This window comes from Amphiprion ocellaris, chromosome 10 (assembly GCF_022539595.1).
Source record: "Amphiprion ocellaris isolate individual 3 ecotype Okinawa chromosome 10, ASM2253959v1, whole genome shotgun sequence".
NCBI lineage: Eukaryota > Metazoa > Chordata > Actinopteri > Pomacentridae > Amphiprion > Amphiprion ocellaris.
In genome coordinates this window covers 189,671-216,212 of record NC_072775.1, presented here as the reverse complement: position 1 = coordinate 216,212, position 26,542 = coordinate 189,671, and the positions used below count along the sequence as shown (strand labels likewise).

The 26,542-nt window shown below is 39.2% G+C and overlaps 2 protein-coding genes across 2 annotated transcripts in view; both read left to right on the top strand.

The window, feature by feature from the left end:
* Nucleotides 1-6,599, top strand: part of LOC111580827 (xenotropic and polytropic retrovirus receptor 1 homolog) — a 63,229-nt gene extending 56,630 nt beyond the window's left edge. Inside the window, exon 16 of the mRNA XM_023288740.3 lies at nucleotides 365-6,599. Within this exon, the coding sequence (XP_023144508.1) occupies nucleotides 365-419 (55 nt within the window). The 3' untranslated portion in view covers nucleotides 420-6,599. The remainder of the gene's footprint in view (nucleotides 1-364) is intronic.
* Nucleotides 6,600-9,957: 3,358 nt separating this feature from the next.
* Nucleotides 9,958-19,905, top strand: ttpa (tocopherol (alpha) transfer protein). The gene is made up of 5 exons (XM_023288742.3): nucleotides 9,958-10,332; nucleotides 13,620-13,773; nucleotides 17,112-17,305; nucleotides 17,629-17,739; nucleotides 17,879-19,905. The coding sequence occupies exons 1-5, from the start codon at nucleotides 9,973-9,975 to the stop codon at nucleotides 18,089-18,091; spliced, it is 1,032 nt and encodes a 343-aa protein (XP_023144510.2). The 5' UTR covers nucleotides 9,958-9,972; the 3' UTR covers nucleotides 18,092-19,905.
* The last annotated feature ends 6,637 nt before the right edge of the window (nucleotides 19,906-26,542 follow it).

Here is a 26,542-nt window from a genome sequence, read left to right as displayed (position 1 = left end):
TGGAGACGGCTTTCCTTTTCTTCCAAGCATCAGAAGAGTCTTGACTGACACTGGGAGCCATAATGAAGGTAGTGAATGTAGAATAATCCAAATCAAGCCATCTGATAGCGCTGTGTGACGACTGTACATACAGTATTCATCCACTCCGCTCGCCGTGGAGTTCCACTGAATAAGTTTGTTACATTCAACCAATTATCGGCCCATAATCAATTCCATGATAACGGTGAAAAGATGTAAGTCGAGGGTGTCATAAACCGAGGACCTCCTGTATGTATGAATTACAGAGTCAACACTAACCAAAGCAAACATTTCACTCCCTGCAAGAGTTTATGCAATAACCACCTTCTTCCTTGTTCCCCTTCAGGTCCAAGACCCGTGACACCAAGGTTCTGATAGAGGACACCGACGATGACTCCTGACATCAGGCCACGCCCCTCGCCTGGGTCCAGAATTTATTCAAAGGAGGAAACTCCACCTCCTAACTGAGGAATTACCCAGCGAGCAGGCGTTGAACTCTCAACCGAGAAAGAGTTTTAAACTGTCATACCTACGTAATCTTCTCTCCAATGCATGAGCCTCGGCTCGGGTTCAGAACTCTTTCAGGAGAAGAACCTTCACCTCTTGAACAAACAACCCAGCTAGTGGCCATCCTACCTTCAATAGTAACCAACGGTGGGCTTATCACTTAAACTCTACCTGACATCTAGAGCCACCCAGAGGTGGACTCTTGAACTGCAGCCTCTCCTCATTGCCTGGGCTGTAAGCCTAGCATGAACAACCAGCTACATGGAACTCAAACCGATAACCTGACTTGAAGTGTCCTCACCCACATGGTGCCACTGAAAGCTTCCTGCTGTCCTTTAGCTATTATTACACTCCCAGCATCCAGAAATGATGTGCTATCGGCTCCTCAAGAGATTTGAAGTCACCCTGTAATTTGGACCAGAAGCCCTTTTTGCCACCAGAAGAGAATTTAAAGGGTTGAGGAATGTCCTCCTCCTCCTGCTGTGTTTATGGCGACAACAGACAATGCTGAAAAACAGTTGATAACGCTGACAGGCCACTGGCTTGACTCCCTTTGCTCTTCAGCTTTTGCCCTCCGTCAAACCATCACAGAGCTGCCTACCTGCACCTTACACGCTTTACAAACACACAAACACACAACACACAAACACACAACACACAAACACACAACACTGTTGGAGAAGTGAATTGGAATGGAATGCCTATGGTGTGCTCAGACACACAAACAGTGATTTTAAATAGTTTTATTGCTGATGGATGTGAAACTTTTGGCCATTATTCTTATTGAGAACCTGGGATGAAGACACACACACACACACACAAACACACACACACACACACACACACACACACACACACACACACACACACACACACACACAGAATAGCAGTTATTTGTACTGTGGTTGTAAATATGAGATGGACCAAAGTAGAAGGTGGTGTGAAAACATTGAGAAATATCAAGTAGAAAAAAATGATAGAAAGCGAAGCTCAGACTGTATGGAACAGCAGCTGGAATGACTGTTCAGCCACGGAGCTGAGAAGGAGTTTTTTGTTTTTGGGGAAAAAGATGAAGATCATCTTATTCATTCTATGGTAACTCTCACTCGCCCTCTGAAGAAGATCCTCCACTGGGAAACGATTCTGCTGAATGTATGCTAACTTATTTGTGCATGTGTGAGCGGGAGAGATTCCTAAACACCACTTGTCAACTCATTTAGGATTGAAGATGCGTTCCGAGGAGGTTTTGCTTTGGCCCCTGAAATCTTGATTGAAAAACTGTTTGATTGGAAAGTGTTGGTTCATAACACAGTAACTCCTGTCAGTGAAATAATTTGATTGAAATGTGATGATGAAAAGAGAAGAGGTCACCTGTCTGTCACCTACTGGTTCAAACTGTCAAAATGTTGGTTTAGTTCAGCTCAGATCCCAATCAAATGGCTTTTGGAGTGAATCCGATTGACAGTGTCCATAAAAAGTTTTTATCCTCCTTGGAAGTTTTTCCCTATTATTTATTTTTTGACAGGAATTTACAGGAAATATTCTTTCATTCCAAATGGAAAACAGATTTCTACAAAGTAATATCAATACAAAATGAAAACTAAATCAATGTTTGGTAGATGCATATTTGGCTGCAGTTACAGTGTTTTCCCTGTGTGGATAAGTCTCAATCAGCACATCCACCTTTACAAGCCCTTCACGACTTGCTGTCAATAAGTATCCCCACACCATGATGCTGCCACCGCCGTGCTTCACTGTGGTGTCTGCCAAACGAAATGTCTCTGGTGTCCAAAAAGCTCTATTTTTGGTCTTTTAAACCAAAGAACCTCTTACCAGTTGACTTCATGGGGCATTAATACTTTTTCAAGCATTTATTTTACTTTTAATTATTTGGAAATTCAATTGTTTAAATGCTCAAAAACAATTAAAGGCTAAAAATTCCAAGGGTGCTGAGGACAACTTCTAGCCACTGTACATTCTGGTGTTACTCAGGTTGAATAACATGTTGACACAAAGTCATTTTAATATATTGTATGTTCAGTATGTATTTTAATTCTGATTATATAGTTGTGCATCTACTTTACATCCTCAGATGTGTATAGCAGGGAAAAGATCATCCCAGTCACGGTAATCCAAAATGTTTCAGTCAGAGGTAACCAAACTTCTTTTTCTTGCTCTAGAAGATGTTTCTCTTCTCATCCAAAATGCATCCGCAGTTCAGACTGATTAGTGGGGATTCTCATCACCATATCACATGACTGATAGTCATTCAACGATCCACGATTAAAGGTGTTCATTGGTGGAGGGATCTTAGGACTGCGTTCTAAATACCAGATAATCAGTGCTGTAGACGCCCATGGCTGTTCCAGTTATCATAGATGTTTTTATTCACTCCCAAACCATTTATCTTCTCTTGTCTATATTCTGAGTATTTCTGTCATCGAAAGGAGCGTCTCTTATCTTTAGATGCAGGTGTTCTGCTGAATCTTGTCCGTTGGAGCAGGTTCTCCTGTGCTGTGCCATGCATCTCCCCAGTATAAAGGTCTGTGGACTCCTGGTTGCATTGGACAGTGTATACAATTAGTCATCCCTCTAAGGGCAGCTTCACAACAGGCTGTGAGCCTTCTGATTTGGTGGTGAGACTAAATATCTGGGACTCCTCACCAGTCAGAACTAAGGAAGCCTCTTGGATGAGAGTTGAAACAATCAGAGGAACAACAAAACAAATGTGTCTTGGTACCTTGTACTGAATCAGTTTCTCCAGGCTTTCATTTTGGAATGAATGTGGAGATTTTTCATTCCAAACTTCACTCATTTAGCGGCACCAAGCTTTACTTGTCTGAATAAACTCAGCATTCTGTACATTTGTACAACATTAAGTAAAACCAATTCTTGTTTTCCAGAACAATTGTTATTTTAAATTATTTAAGTACTTTCATTTTACTGATTTTCTGATGGTGGCTTAAGATCAGACGTAAATGTGGGAAAACTGCAGTGACTAGACTAATGAAACAGGGCAGCAGAGTGATATGTATGACATGACTGTGTTCTACTGGTGGAATTGTACATTATGCTGCTTTGATTGAGTTTTCTTAGACTCCTGGTTTCACATTGGTTCATTTTGGTTAAATATAGGTGAAGTTTAAAAAGCCATTTTCAGAAGGACAATGCATGCAGCTAGTCGGTGTCACATTGGACAGTAGAAGACATTTCTGAGTTGTCTACTCTGCTTTGTGTGCACCACAAGAGTTCAGATAGCTACAGAAATGAGGACAACACTTGCGTCCTCTTGTACATAACTTTCAATCAAAGAACATTTCTGTCTTCTGCAAACAGACGTGATTGTTCCATCCAAAGAGTTCAGCGTCCGGTTGTTCGGGACTTTTATTTTGGTAACTCCTCAGGTTCTCATGTTAACACATAAATTAGGTTATTGCAAAGCGATTCCTGCATTACCAGCAGCATATTCCACAGTGACAGGAGACTGGGAGATGAGATGTGATTAAGATTCGTACTCAGGATATTGTGAGCACATTTTAACCTTAGCCAGTTATTTCAGCTTCCTGACTGCCTCTCAGCTGCCTCCACTCCTTTTTCTCTTCTCACAGCCATTATTTTATGATTATTTACGCCATTTGAAACCTCATTCCGTGATTTGAGTTTGTTTCTTAGATGATTACACCCAGAGATCTGTGCATCCAAATCCAGGAAATGGACCAAATAATGTGGTTTGCCACAGAGTAATTTTTAGGTTTTGGGGGTTTTTTTTGTTTGTTTTTTTTTTGCTCCAGTAATTTGAACATTTCAGCTGCTGCCAGGCTGACTGCTCTCTGACTGATCTGGACCATGGCACATTGGGTTTACAGATTGTATTTTGGTTTAAGTTCTCTTTCTGCATTCCTGACACTTCCATTGAACATATAAAATACACATTTCCAGTAAAGATGTTTGACACTGTGACAGACGGTGAAATCCTCTTCTCTGTTCAGAGGAAATCCACCACTGAAGAATAGGCCTGGGTATCAAACTTCAGTATTCTTGTCAGAATGTGGTGGAGAGTCAACTCTGAATGTTGGTTCCAGTTTGTGATTCCTGTTCTTTGTTCATATAGTTTCAGATTTAACTTAAAATGCTGCCGATTTTAGGCAGGTTTGTTGTGTTTGGGAGACATTTTAATGCTTTTTTGTTAAATGAAGACAAGAATTGTGTTCATTCCTTATCATACAGTTTCTGAAACGTCTACGGCATTGCATCTTGCATCAAAAAATGTTGAGCGATGCTCGGTTTAACCTCCAGTGGTGGAATCTGCTGGACCAAACACATGTTCTTTCAGAATGTCTTAGGAATGTTTAAACGTAACCCTGTCTGTTTTCTGCCGACTGATTCCCAACATGCCACTCTGTACTAACCGATTCTGTCCAAGATCTCACTAATGTAATCACCCGAAAGCCATGTTCTGGCCTCAATGGGACCATTTTCTGGCTTTATCGTGCTGTTGGGGAGTATCATGCTGGGTTCAGACTGCAGGATGATGCTGTCTAAATAAGATGTCAGATCAAAATAGAGTTTTAACTTCTTGCAGTGATTTGGCTCAGAGTTCCTTGACAAATCATTTGTCTTTCAGGGTGGTTTCATTGGAGAGAAACTGCTAGAAAACGACATCTAGACACTAGAAGTAGTGTTTTTGATAGCGACAGAGGACAGTGTGGGTAGTTTATCTTCCAGCCTGTTGTTGTGTACTGTTCAGGAAGATTTCAAAGAGTTAATTTGGACATCATAAGGTGTCCAAGATGCAGGAACTATCAGTTGTTGCGGCCAAATCCAATTTTTGGTCCTGATGTCTTTAAGGTCGGGCTACTTTCCAGTAAGTATAGCATTGCTAGACCATTCTACACAGTCAGCAGTGAAGAGTGGTCTGACTGCACCACATTATTATTCATTCTACTTTAGGGAGAAAAAAATGTGTTGCTTGTTTGTGTTTCCTTGACATAATCATTTTGGACGAAGCTAAGCCCAGGATGCATCGTCCCTGCAACGGACAATTTGTTGGAAAAACAAGCATTATTATACGATCCGAATCTTAAGGAAAACTAGATGTTTTCAGTGTGAAGTTGTTTCCTGTAGTGAAGGGATTTTGGAAACCGTAACACACAGATAATGGAAAGTAACAGTTAAATGGGCGACTTCAACCTCAAGTCTACATTGGATAAGTCAGAGAGCAGTCTGAACCCAGTGTTGGACCCACACATGAAGGATGCTGTCAAGTTTCTAAACAGAATTTAGGGATTGAATGAAGTCGTAATTTGAAAATCTGTCCAAGATCTCTGCGGAGGAAACAACTCAGCTGGCAGCTCCAAGGTTAACTGACTGCAGATCTTGCCGGCATCAAAAGGAGAATGGGGTTGTTGCTGAGACCTGAACTGAAGCTCACTTTCCCATGGCAACGCTATCCTCTACTCTACAAGCCTCTACTCCAAGGCTTTTTATTCTTCAAACAACAGGTCGTGCGTTTCTGAAGTCGGTTGTTTGGTGACCATGTGAGGACACTGTGTTCTCTGGTCTTCATGCACCCACTGATCCTGCAGCGTGGAGCCTCATTCATCCAAGGATTTGATTCATTTTACACATATTTTACCCTGTTTTGACTCCATAAACTTGTTGCTTGTTTGAAAGTAAACCGGTCAAAGCTGAGATACTTCATGATGTGAGATATTTGATGGCCCAAAGCTTCCTCGGTGTGGAACATAAAATCGATCAAAATTTCTCTGACGCGCACAATTTAGGCAAATTTTGAACCAGAATACAATGAAGACATGTTCGTCTCCATCTACCAGAACCAGTTCATTTTTATGACAGAGCATTTTTAATCCTGACCCCATTGCAGCGTGACCCAAAGCTGCTGATTATACAAGCCATCATTTAATGATGAACATGTTGATTAGAAGCATTGTATATTCGGTGACCGTGCTGTGGGTGTTTTCTTTATGTACAGTAGCAGCGTGATGCTACAGAGGTGCTCGGTTCACCAACCCCTGTTACAGTTTTTCAGTAAAAATGGCTAAAGCTCAAAAATGTTTGATTGTTTCCTTTTGTCTTACATGTCATGAAAGCAACATGTTAGCGTCATTAAATGGTCCGTTTTGGTGCCACTGCTCCCCCTCAACCCTAAGTCAGCCTTAAAGTAATATTTAATCTATTCTTTCAGATCAATTCAAGATGAAACCAGTGAAGAGATGTTAAAATGGTGCTACACTAAAACAGAAATACGGTTTTAGAGCTAATGTAAGTACGGCTTTCAAATTCATTCTGGATAAAACTGATCTTCTGATTTATTGCAAAAAAATTTTTGAGAGAAACTGTTTTAACACGTGCAGGGGAAGGACTGATTGCGTTTCTCCCAATTGTGTGTGAAATATTGTAAAATAAATGGCATTCAGATAAAAATAACAATCATACAGTCTGTCAGCCATGTTTTACTGCAGTAACAACATGGGACCAGCAGGGGGAGATGTTGGAGCATTTCTGTTATAATGGTAATGAACAAGCCTCAAGGATGAATGGATGGATGGACAATAGATGGATAGATAGACGATAGATGGATGGATAGATAGAAGCATATCATGTGTAGTATTTAGTTTATTCAACCCTTCGGGGAAATTCAAGAAGCTCACATGTTACTGTTAAGAAAAAATAAGGAAAAAAACAAGCGTAAAATAATGTGCTGGGAGAATACATGAGGTGCACAATTATGCTGATATTTACAATTTAAAAGCAGTTTTAAAACGGCCAGATACAGTATAATGAGAAGTACTAATACTACTACTACTAATACTATTAGAACCATTACTATTATGATTACTACTAATATTCCTAATATTACCACAACTACTACTATTATTAATACTAATACCACTATCATTACTACTACTGCTACTACTACTGTATTTTATGTACAGCGTCTTTGAGTTATTGGAAAAGCGCTTTATAATTAAAATTTATTATTATTATTATTATTATTATTATTATTATTATTATTATTATTATTATTATTATTATTATTATTATCATTATCTGCTTCTTTTAGCTTTGTAGTTTCTCACTGAAATTCCGGAGTCAAACCATGACCCTAGGGAGATTTCAGGGCTCAAGAAATGGACAGCGTTTTTCTAATTATATGGGCACTTCCAAGTAGAACAATCTTCTGGAGTTCTGCAGTAGTTGGTTTTCCTGGTATTTCCAGGAGTCGCTTCTCCAGTCCTTTCTTGATAAGGCCCAATGCTCCAATTACGACTGGTATTGTTGTCACCTTCATTCCCCACATCCTTGTAACTTCAATTTCTAGATCTTTGTACTTTGACAATTTCTCAACTTCTTTGATGCTAATATTCCTTTCAGATGGGACTGTCATGTCAATCATCAGGCATGTCTTCTGATCTTTGTTCTTAACAATAATATCAGGTCTGTTGGCCGTTATCTCCCTGTCTGTGTGTACCGACATGTCCCAAAGCACTGTGACATTGTTGTTTTCAGTAACTGTTTGTGGTTCATGCTCATACCATTTGTCTGCTGCTTGTAGGTGGTAGTGCTTACAAATCTTCCAGTGTATGTAGCTTGCTGCCTTGTCATGCCTTTGGATGTATTCCTTCTTCGCTAGCAATGGGCAGCCTGACACAATATGGTCAATGGTTTCCTCATACTCATTGCATATTCTACATTTGGGATCTGTTCCATCTTTAATGATTCTGTGGTGGTACGATCTTGTAGCCAAACTTTGGTCTTGTGCAGATATCAGCATTCCTTCTGTTTCAGCCTTAAGTCCCGAGCTTCTGAGCCATTGATGGGTTTGGTCTTGTTCTACATCTGGCTTCTTGACTCTGTTTGGGTATTGACCATGCATCGGTTTTTCTTCCCATTTCTCTATCATCTTCTTCAAGGCCTGGTTCTTTCCTTCTTGCTTGGTTCTCTTCGCAAACTTAGTGACTGATTCACAATCTTTCTTTATAACCTCTGGTAGTGCAAGCTCCTGCGCAAACTTTCTAGCTTCTTTTGTGATGGAGTAGAGTTTCTTACTTCTTTCATGTTGGTAAACCAGCTTTAATAATGCATCCTCAATTTTCTCCAGATAAGAATTCAGTCCAATAGTTGTTACTTTGTATGACATTTCAAGCTGAGTAAGTCCTCTTCCGCCAATCTTTCTTTGTAGGTACAATCTCTCAACATCAGCTTTCGGATGGTGCATTCGTTCCATTGTAAGCAGCTTTCTTGTCTTTGTATCTAATCTCTTTACTTCTGTGAGCTTCCAGTTAATGATGTTGAAACTGTATGTTACTACTGGAACAGCTAAAGTGTTGATGGCTTTGATCTTGTTTGCTGCATTTAGTTCACTCTTGATGACGAGTCTAACTCTTCAGTAGTACTCTTTTCTAATCTTCTCTTTCATCTTTGCATGCTGGATTTCATCTCCCTCATTGACACCAAGATACTTGTATGCATTTTCTTGGTCGAGTTCCTTTATGATGGTATTTTTGTCAAGTTGTAAATCAGATGTTGCGGTCAATTTTCCTGCTTTGAAGGTAGCCTTGGCACATTTGTCCAGTCCAAACTGCATACGGATGTCATCACTAAATGTTTTCACAGTTTGTAGCAAAGCTTCTTGCTGACTATCATTTTTGGCAAATGTCTTGAGGTCATCCATGTAGAAGAGGTGGGTGATTTTCTTTCCCTGAATTTCGTATCCATGCCCAGTACTGTTCAGCATGGTACTGAGTGGTGCTAAACACAAGCAAAACAGTAGTGGGGATAGCGAATCTCCTTGGAAGATACCACTTCTAACATTAATTGGCCTGGTGTCGATTGAGCCTTCGTATGTGAGCTGCATAGTAGTCTGCCAGAATCCCATACTTGTCTGCATGAATCTGATCACAATTGGTGATATTCTGTATATTTCCATAGCCTTGAGGATCCATGAGTGAGGCACACTGTCATTATTATTATTATTATTATTATTATTATTATTATTATTATTATTATTATTATTATTATTATTATTATTATTATTACGATTATTACTACTGATACTGCTATTATTACTGCAAGAACTACTACTACAGCTAGTACTACTGCTGCTATTACTACTACTACTACTGTTACAACTACTATTACTATGTCTGCTACTACTGCTATTATTTCTACAACTACTGCTACTACTGTTATTACTATTACTGCTACTACCACCATCATTACTGCTACTACTATTATTACTACTGACACTGCTACTGCAACTACTACTATTAGTACTACTGCTACTACTCCAATAATAATAATAATAATAATAATAATAATAATAATAATAATAATAATAATAATAATAATAATAATAATAATAATAATTAATAATAACAACAGATATATTTTAGCTGTTTATGTTCCACCCAGTATCCGGTATTTATGCCGCCCCATGAGGCCCCTCTACGGCTCCAGGTCTGGATCCGCCCCTGGTCCTTCCCTGTTCAGGAACACCCCGTCCAGCCTCCTCCAGAACCTCCTCCAGAACCTCCCAGCAGGTCTCCGTCTCTCCCCGGGACTCTCCAGCAGCGGCCCGCCGGCTGCAGTGACAGCGGACCAGGGTGCGACATGAACGTGCCTCAGCTCAATGAACTCCCGGACGCCGCGGAGCAGCTCAGGCCGTTTGTGAGCAGCCTGAGACGGGAGGCGCTGCAGGAGCTGACCGCCGTCCGGAGCCTCTCCGACGGATTCCTGATCAAGTTTCTGCGGGCCAGAGACTTCGACGTGGAGCTTTCTCTGAAGGTAAACACGGCGGGCTGCGGGTCTAAAACCGGTTCAATGAGCAGAAACTAAACCGAGACTTTAGGAAATTTCAGAAGTTTTTCATTAGTTTTCGGTGTTTTGTCTTTTATTATTCATTCAGTTTACATGCAGCAGATTTTCTTTTATTCTTTTGCCTCTAGGATTTACCCAGGTGATCAGTCCTTTAAGGTGCACCGAGTGTGGATGTTTTCCGAATGTTGCATTGATTTATTACAATGAAGTTTAATGTGAGGAAGAAAGTAGCTGTTGAACCCCTATCGACCCTCATTGTAAACTACATGTCATTTATGTACATTATTTCTGCAGAAACTTCCTTCTACCTGCACTGAAGCTGAAAACGTACAGAAAATGAACTCGTTTATGACACTAATTTGTTTCTGCAGCTTTTCAACAACCAAAAATCTACTTTAATAAATTAACATGAATAAAATGGAATTTTTAATGCCATTGGAATTATTGGACCTTTGTTTAAAAAAAAGGTAACAAATGAAAGTTAAAGCAACAGAAAAATAGAAGCTACATACAAATATAAGAATAAAATAAATACACATTATAACAAGTATAAATACATGGAAATATAAATGCCCAGCGCAGGTATTTCACACATTATATGCTAATATTGCCCATGTTGGTTTGTAAATCTGGTATTTTCCGACAGTGAACTGATGATTAAGGAAAATATCTGTCAGATATACTCCTACTGTAGTTATATTACAACCTGGCCTGGGGTATTTTCTTTATTATTTGTTTGACAGACAGAAATGACAGATAAAAAAAATCTACTTTGCAACAAATGCCTCACTAGCCCTCGTCCCTTATCTGCCCATGTGAAGCCTGTTTGATTCAGATCAAAACATTTGTCCTGTTTCCTCCTGTTGCAACCCTTCTCCAGGACTACTTTTAGCTATTTATTCCTTTTAGCTAACTATTGACTCCTTTTAGCAAACTCTTTGTCCCTTTTAGCTATTTTTTCCTTTTAGCTAACTATTTATTCCTTTTAGCTAACTATTGACTCCTTTTAGCAAATTCTTGTCCCTTTTAGCTATTTATTCCTTTTAGCTAACTATTTATTCCCTTTAGCTTACTATTGACTACTTTTAGGTAACTATTTGCTACTTTAGCTATTTATTCCTTTTAGCTAACTCTGTCACTTTTAGCTATTTATTCCTTTTAGCTAACTATTTATTCCTTTTAGCTAACTATTGACTCCTTTCAGCTATTTGCTACTTTTAGCTAACTATTTATTCCTTTTAGCTAACTATTGACTACTTTTAGCTAACTATTTATTCCTTTTAGTTAACTATTTGCTACTTTAGCTAACTATTTATCCCTTCTATGCATAACACATGCCTGTGCTCAGCGCTAGGTCATTGTGTTTGTGGGTACGTCTATACTAAATGGCCACATTCTATAGTGCCGTGATTTCTGTCCTGAATTTTTTCAAGATTTCAGCTGTTGGAAATGATATGACTGAGCAGCCTTGGTGGAGGACTAAGTGCTTTTCTTGTGTCTGTCTTCTTCATGCTTCACCTTTATCCTAATATTATCAGGCATTTTTTTGGCCTCACTGTCTGAGTTTCTGTTGTCATTTTGTCGTGCTCTTGTTTGATCAGTCAAAGGACAAAAAATACCATAAAAATAAAGTTTTTAAAGGTTTTGAATCTACTTTTTGACTGTAAAAGTAAAGCTGGAGGAGGAAGGACAATCACTTTGCGATTAATAAGATTATGTGGAGCCAAATTATAGAATTTCATGATAATTGTTTCTGTTGGCGCCACCAGTTGTCTCTGAGAGCGATTTCTTCTAATTACAATCAATGGCCCAGCCTAAAAACAGTTCTGCTTCAAAGTTTAACTCCAGATTTTAAAAAAGAAAGAAAATATTAAGTTTTAACGTTGACAGTTTTATGAAAGAAAGTTCTATGAGCAGCGTTCCAACTTTAGACACCTGCTGTACTCAGCATTTGATATATAATGGTAGTCATAATGTGATATTAGTAGAAAAACATTTTATAAACTGTTGTAGTGCCCTGTTATGGATGCAGCTTTGTGGTTACCATGGCAACATCAAAGAGCATATCTATCCAATCCATGCCATCATGGACTAGTGTCAAAAATGTTCTTTATGTTATATATCTTTAATATTTCTTTTTTTTCTTGCCAGGTTTACCATTTTCCTGCATTTCACTGCCTACATTTAATGGAATACTCAATATTTCAACTGAAACCCAAAAACATGAATCTTTGCTAAAGCATTCCACTACACTGGTAGAACGTTTTGGATCTTAGTCCTTCGCCATGGCCTCCATGGATGTCATCTAGACGATCTGAAGCTGCTGAATGGTGACAGGTCCAAACTCTAAATTTCAACAGATACAACTAAAGACAGATAATCCGTACAGAAGAAAACTACATCAGATGTTTTGGGTCAGAGGGAAACTGGACCTTTCAAAGTCAAATGAACAGTTCCTAACAGTTCCTGCTTAAAGTCTCCGTCCACTGATGGTTGTTTTTCTGAAGGACAGCAGGTTATATCTCACTCATACAGGAGCGATGGTCCACATACTGAACACTATTTTAGTCCAGTTGTTTATTCGTGTCTCTTAGAGTTACCTTCAACCTGCTGATACAAAACTGACCCAAATTCATTTTCAGCTTCTTGTCTTCTGTTTTCTGTCCAGTGCAGCAAAATGAATCAACTCCTGATTGTCTTTGTCTTCGTGTACAAACAGAAATATTTGCTCCAGTACTTTTGCCCATTGACAAATTCATCTGTTGACTGACTGCATTTCAGAAATCTCACTCTGGTTGTCGGGTCAGTACATTCCCTGTTGGTGTGTTATTCCACCAGACTGACTAAATATTGGATGAAAGCACTATAATTATTAATTTTAGCGTGTTTAGTGCGTCTGTCTGGGTCATAAACTGACTGTTAATTCAGTGACTGCACTGGAGCTGCACAGGAAGTCTGAGTTTCTTACTTTCAGTTTAAATACCAGGAGTTCTGCCAAGTGAGACGGAGTGTGACTTTTACCACATCAGTAGTTCTGTGGATCTGATTCCAGATGATCAGGCTGAGGGCGTGTTGTCCACTTCCTGTTTCATCTCCAGGATTGTTTAGTTTGTTGGTTTTATTTCTTGAATGAGGCGGTCTGAGCTCGAAGTTCACATCGATCCTGTAATGTGTTTGAGCCACAATCACAGGTGATAATAGTCAGAGTCGAGTGCTGTGAATTCCCCGATGTCCCTGAACGTGTCCCGTTGCAGCTCCTGCTGAACTACCAGCGCTGGAGGAAGGAGAGTCCAGAGATCAGCAGATGTTTGTCTCCTTCGTCTGTCCTCGGCCTCCTCAACACTTCGTACCACAGCGTCCTCCCAGAGAGAGACCACACCGGCAGCAGGGTGCTTATCTACAGGATCGGTCAGTGTTGGATGTGTGAAGAAAAATAACTCAGAAAATGAAGGGTTTGGAAGCAGAGTGGTCTGACCCACCTTCTGCAGTTTCTGAGAAAAAATGGGTTCAAAGTTTAGTGTTTTCCAGAATGGTCTAACATTCACTGTAACGCTGTACTTGGGTTGTGGGTTCGACCACTCTGACACTAAAATCTAGACCAGACAATATTACAGAAATGATATAAAAGTCAGTTCAGATTTTTTGTGGGTTAGACCACTCTGCTTCTAACCCCTTCAAATACAAACAACAGCAAGATAACAACTACAACTCTTTTTTTTAATTGGATAATAGGTAGATCAACTATCCCAAAAGCTGTGACTTTGTTATGGTAAATAAAGTAATAATAAAAAATGAAATGATTCTCATAGAAGTAATGGGACCTTTCTGTGAACAATCTCTGCCATTGGAAAAAGTCATTCAAGGCTCAGGAGCAGCATCTCCAAGTAGACCAATCTACAGTCGAGTTAAATGAAGTAGTAATAGTCAAAAATAAACCCTAATAAACTGGATAATGTAGATACGAAGGTGTTTAGTTCTTTTGCTTTATTTCTTGGCTTTTAGCTAACTATTTATTCCTTTTAGCTAACTATTTATTCCTTTTAACTATTTGCTACTTTTAACTATTTATTCCTTTTAGCTATTTGCTACTTTAGCTAACTATTCCTTTCAGCTAACTATTCACTACTTTTAGCTAATTATTTGTTCCTTTTAGCTAGCTATTTATTCCTTTTAGCTCACTATTTATTCCTTTCAGCTAGCTATTGACTACTTTTAGCTAACTATTTATTCCTTTCAGCTAACTAGTGACTACATTTAGCTAACTATTTATTCCTTTTAGCTAACTGTTTATTGCTTTTAGCTAACTATTTGCAACTTTTAGGGAACTAATGACTACTTTTAGCTAACAATTTATTCCTTTAGCTCATTATTTATTACTTTTAGGGAACTAATGACTACTTTTAGCTAACTATTCACTACTTTTTGCAAACTATTTATTCCTTTAGGTAACTATTGACTACTTTTAGCTCACTCTTTATTGCTTTTAGCTACCTTTTCACTACATTTAGCTAACTATTCTTTCAGCTAACCATTCACTACTTATAAGTAGTGAGTTTTGCTCTTACACTAAATCTGTGTATAAAATCATCAGGTTTCAAATATTTCCAGAAGTCATACCACAAGTCGTAACTTCAGAAACTTGTTTTCAGAATGTGCTAACATTAGCTGTTAAAAACAGGCCTTAACTGACCAAAGATTTCTGTTTTCTATTTGTAACAGGAAGAATTTGTAATTTCCTGCTGGTAAAAAGCTGTTGCAGTTTCCCTTTAAAGGAGGAAACCTTTAGTTCTTATGAAGCAGATGATTCAGCCGTGAGTCTTAGGAGACTTCTGAAAGCTCCTAGATGACTGTTTCATTGGACTTCTTAGTGACTCTTCAACGCTTGTTTCTCACCGTCTTAGTCTGTGTTGTCATCATGATGCTATATATTTTTTAATCTTTCAGATTCTTGTTGCCCTGAGATACATTACATGTATTACCTTGTAGGTTTCCTTGTAAAACCAGTTTGTCTGCTTCCTCATTATTCAAACTGCCTACATGTGAAGTCTACCATGTAAATGTGATCTCTGGGCCACTTGTGAATGTGTTCTACCTCATTTACACCTCATATAATGACACTAGTCTGAAAAGTTCTGCACATAGAAAACAGACGTGTTGGTGTGATATGAGCACAGAAAACTGTATCTGTGAGCATAAATCCATCCTTTCAAGTGAGTATTTCTGTGTGAGTGGGTGGGAAAACATGTTTCCTCTGGGTGAACAAATGAGGTCCTGTGAGAACGTGACCGAGACAACCGCTGATCAACCGTCGCAGTCAACAGATCATACAGTCGGATCATACAGTCAGCAGCCTCAGTATTCATCCCGTCTCTGAACCTCTGACTGAGGTAGAAGAAGTACTCAGGTCCTGATTTAAAATACTGATACCACCGTGTAGAAATAGTCTTCTAAAAAGTTAAATTTTTACTAAAATATGCATAAAGTACCAAAAATATTGTGTTCATTATCTACAATGGTCCATTTCAGAATTCTATATTTATACCATATAGTTGGATTGGAGTCATGTTGCAGCTGGTTAAAGTCAAAATCATTTTATTATTTACTGATGAGTAGTTTGTAAATTTCTCCCTGAATGGGAATCAATAAAATATCATCCTAATTTTGATGGATGGATGGATGGATAGATGGATAGATGGATAGATGATAGACTATAGATAGATAGATGATAGACTATAGATAGATAGATGGATAGATAGACTATAGATAGATGGATAGACAGACTATAGATAGATAGACTATAGATGAATGGATGGATGGATAGATGGATAGATAGATAGACTTTATTGTCTGTCCCAAACGGTGACAGAAGTGACCTTAATAATAAGGTATCACTGTGGGAACAATAATAGGCTACAGCATAATTTATTTCCTGATTATAATTTGTATTACTAATCTGAATATACACATGAACTAGTAATCAAGCTATCAAATACATGTAAAGTAAAAAGTACAGTATTCTCCTGTAACTTGTAGTGGCTCTAGTACTTACACTAGTGGGATATAGGAACAATAAACACATGAGCTCTGGCATTAATCATCACAGAAGTCTGTGTCATGGTGCCTGTTGCTAGCTAAATGGACAATGCTCTTTGCTTGTCAACACTGAACTACGTGGGGAACTAGTCCAAGTGGCCACCTCCTCGGGTTGCTACAGGTAGGTCGGTACTTTTTTGATTCCGAGGGAAATTATTAAAGTATTAAAACATAAGAGGCTTCTCCAGGTACTAGAGCTAATCTACAATAATTATTAAGACGTATGTAAAGGATACAGGTTACGGAACAACATTCTGCCCTCGACAATGGTTTTCCACTCTGCTCAAACTAAACTGGATACAAATTTGCACGTTTAAAAAAACAATTCACTTGGACCTGCCAGGTTTCTTCACAGTTTTAGTTCATGGATGACAATGCTTATTGAACCACAAAGTATTTTTTGTTCCTGTGACCACTGAGACAAACTGCCAGCAGTCGGTTCCATGTTGATGCTGAATCCAGTGTTGTGTTTACGGCTTGTTCTGTTGCCCTCAAGTGGCCTTCAAGTTACTTAATGCAACTTTAAATCCTAAAATTCAGGTTAATATTTGAGGCAAGACGTTATTTTAAAGATCACTATGATTCAGAAATGATTTCTTCTACTTACTTGCGGCAATTTGAGCTAACTCCTGAACTATATCTGCTGTCTGCAGGGCAGTGGCACCCGAAAGACTGGTCGGCCTTTGAGGTGTTCAGGATCAGTCTGATGACATCAGAGATCATCTCCATGGAGACAGAAACACAAAGGCGGGGCCTGAAGGTCATATTTGACCTGCAAGGGTGGAGTTTAGGCCACGCCCTGCAGTTCAACCCTTCCCTCGCCAGAAAAATATCCTCCGTACTTTCGGTAGGTCTCCAATCACATTATGCAGACGACACCCAACACTTTATAGCAAAAGAGTCAACACTAAGATGGCATATTGTTTTAATTAGCATGTCAATTTGTTGTTACTACCTGAAATATGATGAACAACGATCTGTGCAGCTCCATCATAGAGCTTCTATGTTACATTTTGCTTCTTTTGGCTTTATGGCGCAAGTGTTAGCTTAAAGTATGACATTGTGCAGCTGTTTCATATTATTTATAGACCTAATTGGCTGAGGAAGTAGCCACCTTGCTAACTTTATACCTGTGTGTTCACTTGTGTCTTTGTGTGTTTGTTTGTTCAGGACTCTTTTCCACTGAAAGTTAGAGGAATCCATCTGGTCAATGAGCCGATGTTCTTCCGTCCGGTCTTTGCTATGATTCGTCCCTTCCTGCCAGATAAGATCAAACAGAGGGTCAGCACCCATTTAGTCTCTCACACTGATTAATGACTCTACACTGCTGTGTAGTCGTCTCTGTTACACTTTCACTCTTTAAACAGAAATAACGACATGTCTTTAAGAATCCTTCTAAAGCCAAGGTTTCTCCTTACAGATCCATATGCACGGTGCTGATTTCTGCGAGACTTTAGGCGACTACTTCTCGTCGCATGTCCTTCCTCCAGAATATGGAGGAGAGGCAGCTGAAATAGAAGAGTTGTGTCAGGACTGGACCAATCAACTGCTTCAATCAGAGAACTTCCTACAGCAGGTTGCTGCTCATCCAACCGGTGACATCGCCATAAATCCTGAGGACGTCTTGATCTAAGAGAAAGAGGAGACTGAACAGCTGACTGAAACAGGACGTTTGCAAGATAACTCATACTCATGGATGTTTGTATTGTAACATGCTCTCTGGCAGCCATTTTTGAAGTCTCCTGAGTACTGACTGTAGAAGTTGTTGGCTGTGTGGAGAGAGCTGAAGATCTATGGGTAATGTCTGTGCTACTTTCTATCTTCCAGCACTGATCCATCTGATTGACTTTGCGTTTACATGATGTTTCTTTTTTTTTTAGCTACGTTTCTCATTCAATCTCCAACCATTGTTTGGAGTCGCATCCTTTAACTGAAATACAAACATTTACGTAGAAATTAGATGAAGAGGTTAATGGTCTTCTCTTGTCTGGCTGTTGTAGTTCTGATCTGGAGTCTGGATGCAGTTTAAGATCAAGACTGGAAATAGGGGGACACTTGGTCAACTTTGGTCTTGTTGGCAAAAAAGCGTAACTTCTTAAGTTCAGTCAGATCCATTGGTACTCATTATGTCCAATTTCACAAGACCAATATGGTGACGATTAAAGGCCAAACTCAAAGACTCCAGTTTACAAATGGTAAATAGGGAATAACTTGGACACAGCCTTCATCTTGGTTGTTTACCCAGCCCATGAAAAGTTGTAAAACGAATCACTTTTGATGTTAGTGGGAATATTACTAACCAACTATGGACACACTGCTACAAAGTGCTGAAGGGATGGAAATACTGTTATTCATCAAGACCTCCCACTGTAACTGGAAGTTTTCATTTTTACAAGTTACACAACCACAATGCACTGTGTTAATTAGAAGCTTTGGCAGGTTTTTGTTGTTTTCCCTCCAGTTTTTATGCTAAGCTAGGCTAACCACACCTCGACACCAGGTGTAAAGCAGAACTTACTGTGAAACAGAAGGAAAATATGAGCATGTTTCCTACAACGTAATGAATGCATTTACTGTATTCATGAATTTTGATTGTGTTACTGTCAGCAGCTTGGTCAGGCTAAGAAAACCGACTCATCTCAAGTGTTTTGAACTAAACACAGGACAGTTAACTGTGTCGCCTCGTAGTTTCTAACTCTGATCAAACATGGATCAATGACAGTTTTTCATCAGGTTTTTAACTTTTGCAGATCCGTTGCTGAATGTTGCTGTGTGGATCTCACTTCATGACATATTCCTTTCAGGGGTGTCATTCAGCTGTTCTATAGGAACAAATATTCTCTTTTTCACTTGAACCTCAGAGATCCAATCAACCAATCAATCCAGCTTTCTGTTTCCTCATGATTTATCTCTGGTATTCATTTTACAATTTTTTTTCATCTATGAGCTGAAATTCTGTTTAGAAATAATGATAGAAAAATGTAATAAGTCTCATGTATGGGGCTCTCTTTGGACCACAGCTGTGCTTACAGTACATCCCATAAACCCAGGTACTGTAACAATGTGAATTTTCTGTACAAACTAAGTTCATAGTGATTTTTTGACTAATTGCTGTAAAGACTAGAATACAGAACTTATTTTTTTTATTATAAATATAATTATTTGCCCTTTAAAAAAAATAAAATGTATTGACTGAAAATTAACTGAATGAAAAGTTCTGAAGTTGTCATGTGGTGACTGCTTGTACTAATTGGACCTATGCAATGTGATACAAATTAATTTTAAGCACAAACAATATTTTTAAAATTTGAAGCACAGATCTGCACCTTTATTATTGTAAGTCTTTAAATAAATACACAGGCAAGATTCATACACATTAACCGGCCAATGACATAAAGGGCTCAAAATGTTGTCAATAAATTGTGTGTAGAACACAACAAGCTCGGATTTCTTTTCATGTGTGTTTATTTTGGACTTCCAGATGTGGTTTCAGCTTTCTAACCCAACCTGACTCTTACCTTGGACTGTTTCAATACAACCCTGATCAATATCTTCATTAGCTCTGACTGCCTTCTCTGATGATGAACTCACATACTGCACATCTATAGTAATGATTCCACATGCCAAAATGATGTAGAAAAGGGTATATTTTCACAATGTCTGACTTTAAGCAAGACTATCCATCTTCAGCCATGCTAGCAGAGCTGTAAAGCCTTGGTTCTACTCCTTATGGATCCACACACAGACAGCTGTGGACACCAAACATGAAGCAGATTCCATCTAAGCACGAGCTGCTCTGAGCATGTGCACTACAAATTATGGGCTGCGCATGGATTCTCGCAGACTTACGGATATTTATGTAAATTTATGTCATGCAGACCCTTGTGGACCATTTCATACTTACTGATGCTTACTGACTGGTAGTTTAATTTTCTGTCTTTCATTTGGTTATTCAGTCATTTAGTTGGGTTTTAGTGTTCCTGTGATCTGATTTACTGCCTCTCAGACCAGCTACTCCCATCTTCCCTGATCTTCCATCCTGCAGTATTTCTACTTCCACTATTCATCTGCCAGAAGGTCTTTGTGCCTCAGCTTTCCAGCCTTCTGTTTGTCTTGATTAGTGCCTGCATGGGTTTCGAAACTACTCTGTATTCTGCACTTTGCCTCAGTGTGCTCCCTGTGCTTTGTTTGCCCGCCTGTGTGTGTGTGTGTGTGTGTGTGTGTGCGCGCTATAATGTTTTAAACCTTGACCTACTTTTGTAAGTTAACATCATGTTTTTCTTTTATAACCTTCTTCTTGTGTCTGTATATAATTTATGTTAAGATAATAGTTGAGATACGTCCGTCTGAACCAGTGATTGAAGCATTCAAACTGCTCTCCTGGTTTTACTAAGAAGTGAAAAATACTTGTTGCACTGGCAGTAAATCACTAAATTAAATTAAATCAAGGACGTCTAATGGGTAATTTTGTTGTCAGGCATCATGAGAACAAGCCATTCAGCAACATTTTCATCTTTCCTATTAGTAGAGAATTACTGGGTAGGTATACTGTAGATACACACGTGGACAAGCTTCATCAACAGCCCTAATCGTATCAGCTGACTCCTCTCAACAGAGGAGAGATAAAATTGAATGAGTTTGTCAAAGGACTGCAATAAAAGCCGCAGTACAGCAGTGATTAGAATACAGACAGAATATTCAGTTCACGCTTAGTGCCAGTTATGTTGAGTACACAAAGCAAATAAAATCATTATGAATTAATCATTAATCTTTTATGCATTAATGACTTACGGAGGTCTTTTAGAGTTATTTTCTGTACCATAAACTTACAGCAGCTTCATTTTCCAGTTTTGCTTTAAATGGCGTTAAGAAATAGTCCTAAACCTGGGCTCTCTGTGAGCAAAGGCACTTATTTGGTTCAGTTGATTAACTTTTAGTCAGCCTGTCCTCCCTCCTTTTTTCTGTTGCCGTCACTGTACAGACCTTTGATCAGTCAACATGTCTATCAGCACCGTTTGACCCAGTAAACATTATTTACTCTACAGGACAGTAGATCCCAAATGTGTTGGATAAATCCATGGGGAAAGTTAATTTTTACACAGAATACAGTCGAAGCTTTTTTGCTCTGCACTTTCTGAGCTCTAAAGCTAAATATGTCCCTGTTTAGGACAGATTACTGTGGACTTTCAATACTCTGGGTTGTCATGACCTCCTGTTTGTTTGCGCTGTTGTCAAGTCAGATTTTGTTGATGTTTGTTGACTGGGATCTGTCTAAACCCCGCTGAAATGAGGACAACATTTTCCCGAAACGTGACTGGTTTTGAGGCTGTCAGGTGTTATGCAGTTGGAAGTTCTCTGATAAAAGGTGGTAAATAGTGAGGTCAGGTCTGAGGAAAACTCTGTCTTCCTGTCAACAGACTGGTGTCTCCATCGTCTTCCATCATCTCTCCAACCACTAACTTCCCCTTAAGGAGACATTGCAATACTGTTTGGTCGACATTACACCACCTGCAATGCGTACACAACTCTGTGAACAGTGACCAAGTGCACACCCAAATAAAAGCAATGAGACCTAGAACTAAACCATGCTAAGAGGGTGATCTTTTTTCCATTTTTAGTTGTTTGTTTACCTGCTTTAACCAATTGTTTCATTTGGAAGCTGCATGCATTTAGTCTTAACAATAAATCATTATGTATACCAGCTATGATTCTAACTTATTCTGATATCCTAACATCAAAACGAGTTCTTTATCATCTGAAATCCCAGATTTTTGACACTTAGATCATGCCAGTTGTGTTATATGGTCTTGATCGTGTTAACTGGAAAACAAAATGACTCCAAAATCTCACTGTATTTCAGAACTACATCATGAGACTTGGGGCTGCACAGTGGTGTAGTGGTTAGCACTTTCGCCTTGCAGCTAGAAGATCCCTGGTTCACGTCCCGGCTTTCCCGGGATCTTTCTGCATGGAGTTTGCATGTTCTCCCTGTGCATGCGTGGGTTTTCTCCGGGTACTCCGGCTTCCTCCCACAGTCCAAAAATATGCTGAGGTTAATTGATCATTCTAAATTGCCCGTAGGTGTGAATGTGAGAGTGCTTGTTTGTCTTTGTATGTAGCCCTGTGACAGACTGGTGACCTGTCTAGGGTGTCCCCTGCCTTCACCTGAGTCAGCTGGGATAGACTCCAGCCCCCCCCCCATGACCCTAGTGAGGATTAAGTGGTGTATAGATAATGGATGGATGGATGGATGGATCATGAGACTTACGACTAACAAACGCCTCAGTGACCATATTCCTATCAATGAACCACTGAACACTACCCAACTGAAGCCAGTCACATCGCTTATTAAATCAAGAGTATTTAAACTATATGGTCATATCAAAAGGTCACCCTCATGGTGTGAGTAAGATACACTGCCCGGCCAGTGTACCGATAAGCTTCTCCAATATCACAGCATTTATTTCTGTCCAGAGGTGCATTCATTTTCTACCAAGATCTTCTATTGCTGATAGGAGAGTCGGACCAATGTCTTCTCCAGAACATCCGAAAGGTTCTCAGTGGGACTGAGGTCTGGACTCTGTGGAGGACAATCCATCTCATGCTCCCTGATCCACTCATTCACAATGTGACCCCATGAATCCTGACATCTTCTTCTTAGAACATGAAGAAAAACCTCCACTAATGGAAAGACCTGGTCATTCAGTATATTCAGGTAGTCAGCTGACCTCATTCTTTGGGAACATAACATTGGTGAACCTGACCAACCCCAGATCATAACTCTAACCCCCACAGGCTGGTAGGAACTAGCCATGATGAGGGCATCACTTCATCTGCCTCTCTTCTTACCCTGATGCCCCCATCCCTCTGGAACAGGGTAAATCTGGACTCATCAGACCTCATGACCTACTTCCATTGATCCAGAATTCAATCGTTATGCTACCAAGCAAATTAAAGATTTTTTTCCTGATCATCCTCACTGATCAGTGCTTTTCTTAGAGCTACAGCTGTTTAGTCCCAATCCTCTGAGTTCCCTTCATGTGGAAATGTTCTTCCTTTCACTATTAAACAGCTGTGAGTTCTACTGGTGGTTTCCTATGGTCATCTAACAGTTTGGAGATGATGGTTCTCCACTCTCCTCCAGGTTTTAACGATGTGTTGGATGGTTCTTTACCTGATTTTAGTCATTTCATCTCCTCAGTTGTTTTCTTTGCTAGATGCAGGCCAATAATTTGACCCTTCCGAGACAGATTAACATCCTTTCCATGACCACAGGATATGTCTTCCAACATGGCTCAGCTCGGGTTAAAGAAGGTGTTGTCATCACTGCAGTAATTATCCAATGGAAGGATCTGACCTATTTGCTCAGTTAAATACAGGTGGAGACTTTCTGTTTGGCCAGGTAGTGAATGTCTCAAAGGAAAATAAACTTTTAAGAATAACAAAGATTGATTGTCAAAACACTGGCTCAACAATGTCCACTCATTAGACTGGACTTGACCATTTTTTCTCTTAATTCATCTGCTGGTGATTGAATTTTGTTTAGACAAATATCTCATGTTGATGCACAATCTGCAACAAGCGGAAAAAGCGACTGAAGATGATGATTTCAGTGGTCTTTTAATATAGCTACAGGTCTGTCCATCCCAGTCTTCTTCACAAATCAGCATTATTTAAAGTCATCAGTCCTGGCATCAAGGTGTTCATTTTTAGAAGCTTATTATAGATTTTTAATGTACAGTATTATTATGAAAATGCAGAGGACTACAATGTTATTACATTATTAAATACAAAATTCCCTCTAAAATGCAGTGGAGTGGGAGTATGACATGTTTAGCTAAAAAGCTAAAAAAAAATAAAAATAAAAAAACCTGTACCTACGTGCATTTATATTTCCAAGCTTGTTGTAAACATTAGTGCTGTGTGAGATGACTCATTTGAGCAGAGTGCTGGAAGAGATTTCATTTTGATGTGATGCAAACTGGACTTGATGAAATCTGCAGGTTAATCAACAGTTTCCTGCTTAGTTTCACAGCTTCTCCTCAACACATCCAGCACAGACCAACACTGACTTCACCTAACAAGATCTAAACAAAATGCTTACATCCCAAATGCTCTTCATTTATATTAGTCTAAAGTAGTACAAAACTCTCATGTTAGTTCTTATTTTCTGAATGATTATTTCACAGCAGGCTCTTTCAGTAAAGCTTGAATGGATTTTGAAGTTATGAGGTGTACACTTTATCCCATGCTAATGTAGTAAAGTGAGCAAAGAAATGTCTTTTAATTCAATTCAATGAAGTCACAGACATAAAATAAATTATCCCTGTAAGATGCACATATACGTCATTCATAACAATAGAATACTGGTGTTCAAATTTGACGATAATGAAAGCAAGCAAGAACCTTTTTTTCATGTGGATTGACTTAAATACTGTATGACATTTACAATTTTCATTTTCAATTATTTACTGTAGTTCAATGGAAATTGCACCAATATAAAACATCTGCTTATTTACAGTCAAGTATTGTTGCTGAAGGTGATTCCCAACCAAAGGGTCAGTGGTAAAAAGTAGTAGAACCTTCTACTACTGAGGATTAATTATTACCTAAAACCCAGAATAGTCACTGCAGAGGAAACGTTTGAGTTTTACACAAAGACTTTGACACCACCTGCCTGTCAGCAGAAGAAAACCATCAGCTTTACTGAAACCACTGTCTTTTTCTGTCAATCAAATCATGGAATGCTTGGAAATTGTCATGCAAATGTTGGTCTAGTTTATGAGAAATTTTAAAGTCTGATTAGCAAAATGTTCCAGTGGCGAGAGTGACAACAAAGGTTTGAATCACTGTATTTTACAGAATGTATCTTTAAGTCTGTGTGTGCTTTTTACAATCTCTGCATCAATAACAATGTTAAGAAGAAATGCAGTGAGAGCAGTCCTCCTCCAAGGCTGCTCAGTCCTTGTATCATTTCTGACGGATAAGTCCTGATAAGTCCTCAGCTGTGGATTTGTAGTAGGATCACAATCATGTGATCATGTAGTGTTCACTTGTTGTCATGGTTACAGTGATGCCGTGCCACTATCTGGCAATGATACAGAAATCTTAAACCCATCCGTGGATCCAGACTATAAGCCGCATCATTGCCAAAATCTAATCACTTGGTCCTTGTGTCATTTCTGACCTTCCCTGTAAATTTCATCCACATCTGTTGGTCTATTTTTGAGTAATGTTGCAGACAGACAGACAGACAGACAGGACAGACATTAGTTGTTGGCGGGGTCTTGTTGTGTGGGGATCTTTCCTTTCACGTTGATCTTTAATTCTGCACTGCCTAATCTGAGAGACAAAACAAAAAATCTATGTGGAAGTCCAGAGAGCAAACAGCCTTTCTGGTGATAATTTAACTGGTGGTGGTAGAACTGCAGCTGTGGATGAAGAAACTCCAGGTCATTCTGAAAGTGCTGATGTCTTCCATGTTCTGTCAGCGGAGGGAGTAAGAGAACAGCTCACATCCATCCCATCACACATAAATCTAATGAAACTGGTATTACTCAGTATATTTAGAGTATGTTTTCCTGCAGGTTTTCAGTCACCGGGAGTCCATAAGGGTTTCAGATCATTTAAATGATAAAAGTAAAGTATTTCCCTCCATTGCTGTAAATTCATTCATTCATACGTCAGGAAAAAAACTGCAACAGAAGAGCTGCATGAACTTCCCCTTGCAAACATGAAGACATAAAGTTCTGGACTTTGGTTTGGTAATAGTCTGCAGGACTCATCAGAAGGTGTTGGTCACTATAGTGGATAAAAATGATTTGCCATGACATCAGAGGACAACAGTCTGCTCCCATCAGTGCAAATGAAAGTATTGATTTGTCTCCTTGCAACTATCATGTCTTGACAACTTTTCCAGCCACATCACGTTCTCCTGATGACACCACACCCTTCCTTCAGCCGTGTCCGTTCTGCTGCTGTTCTTCGGCCCCCAGGTTCTGAACTTTAAACTCCACCGAGCTGATAGCGAACCTACGAGGTGATGGTCCTGAGCTGCTTTTAGCTGCATGTCTGATATCAGGGG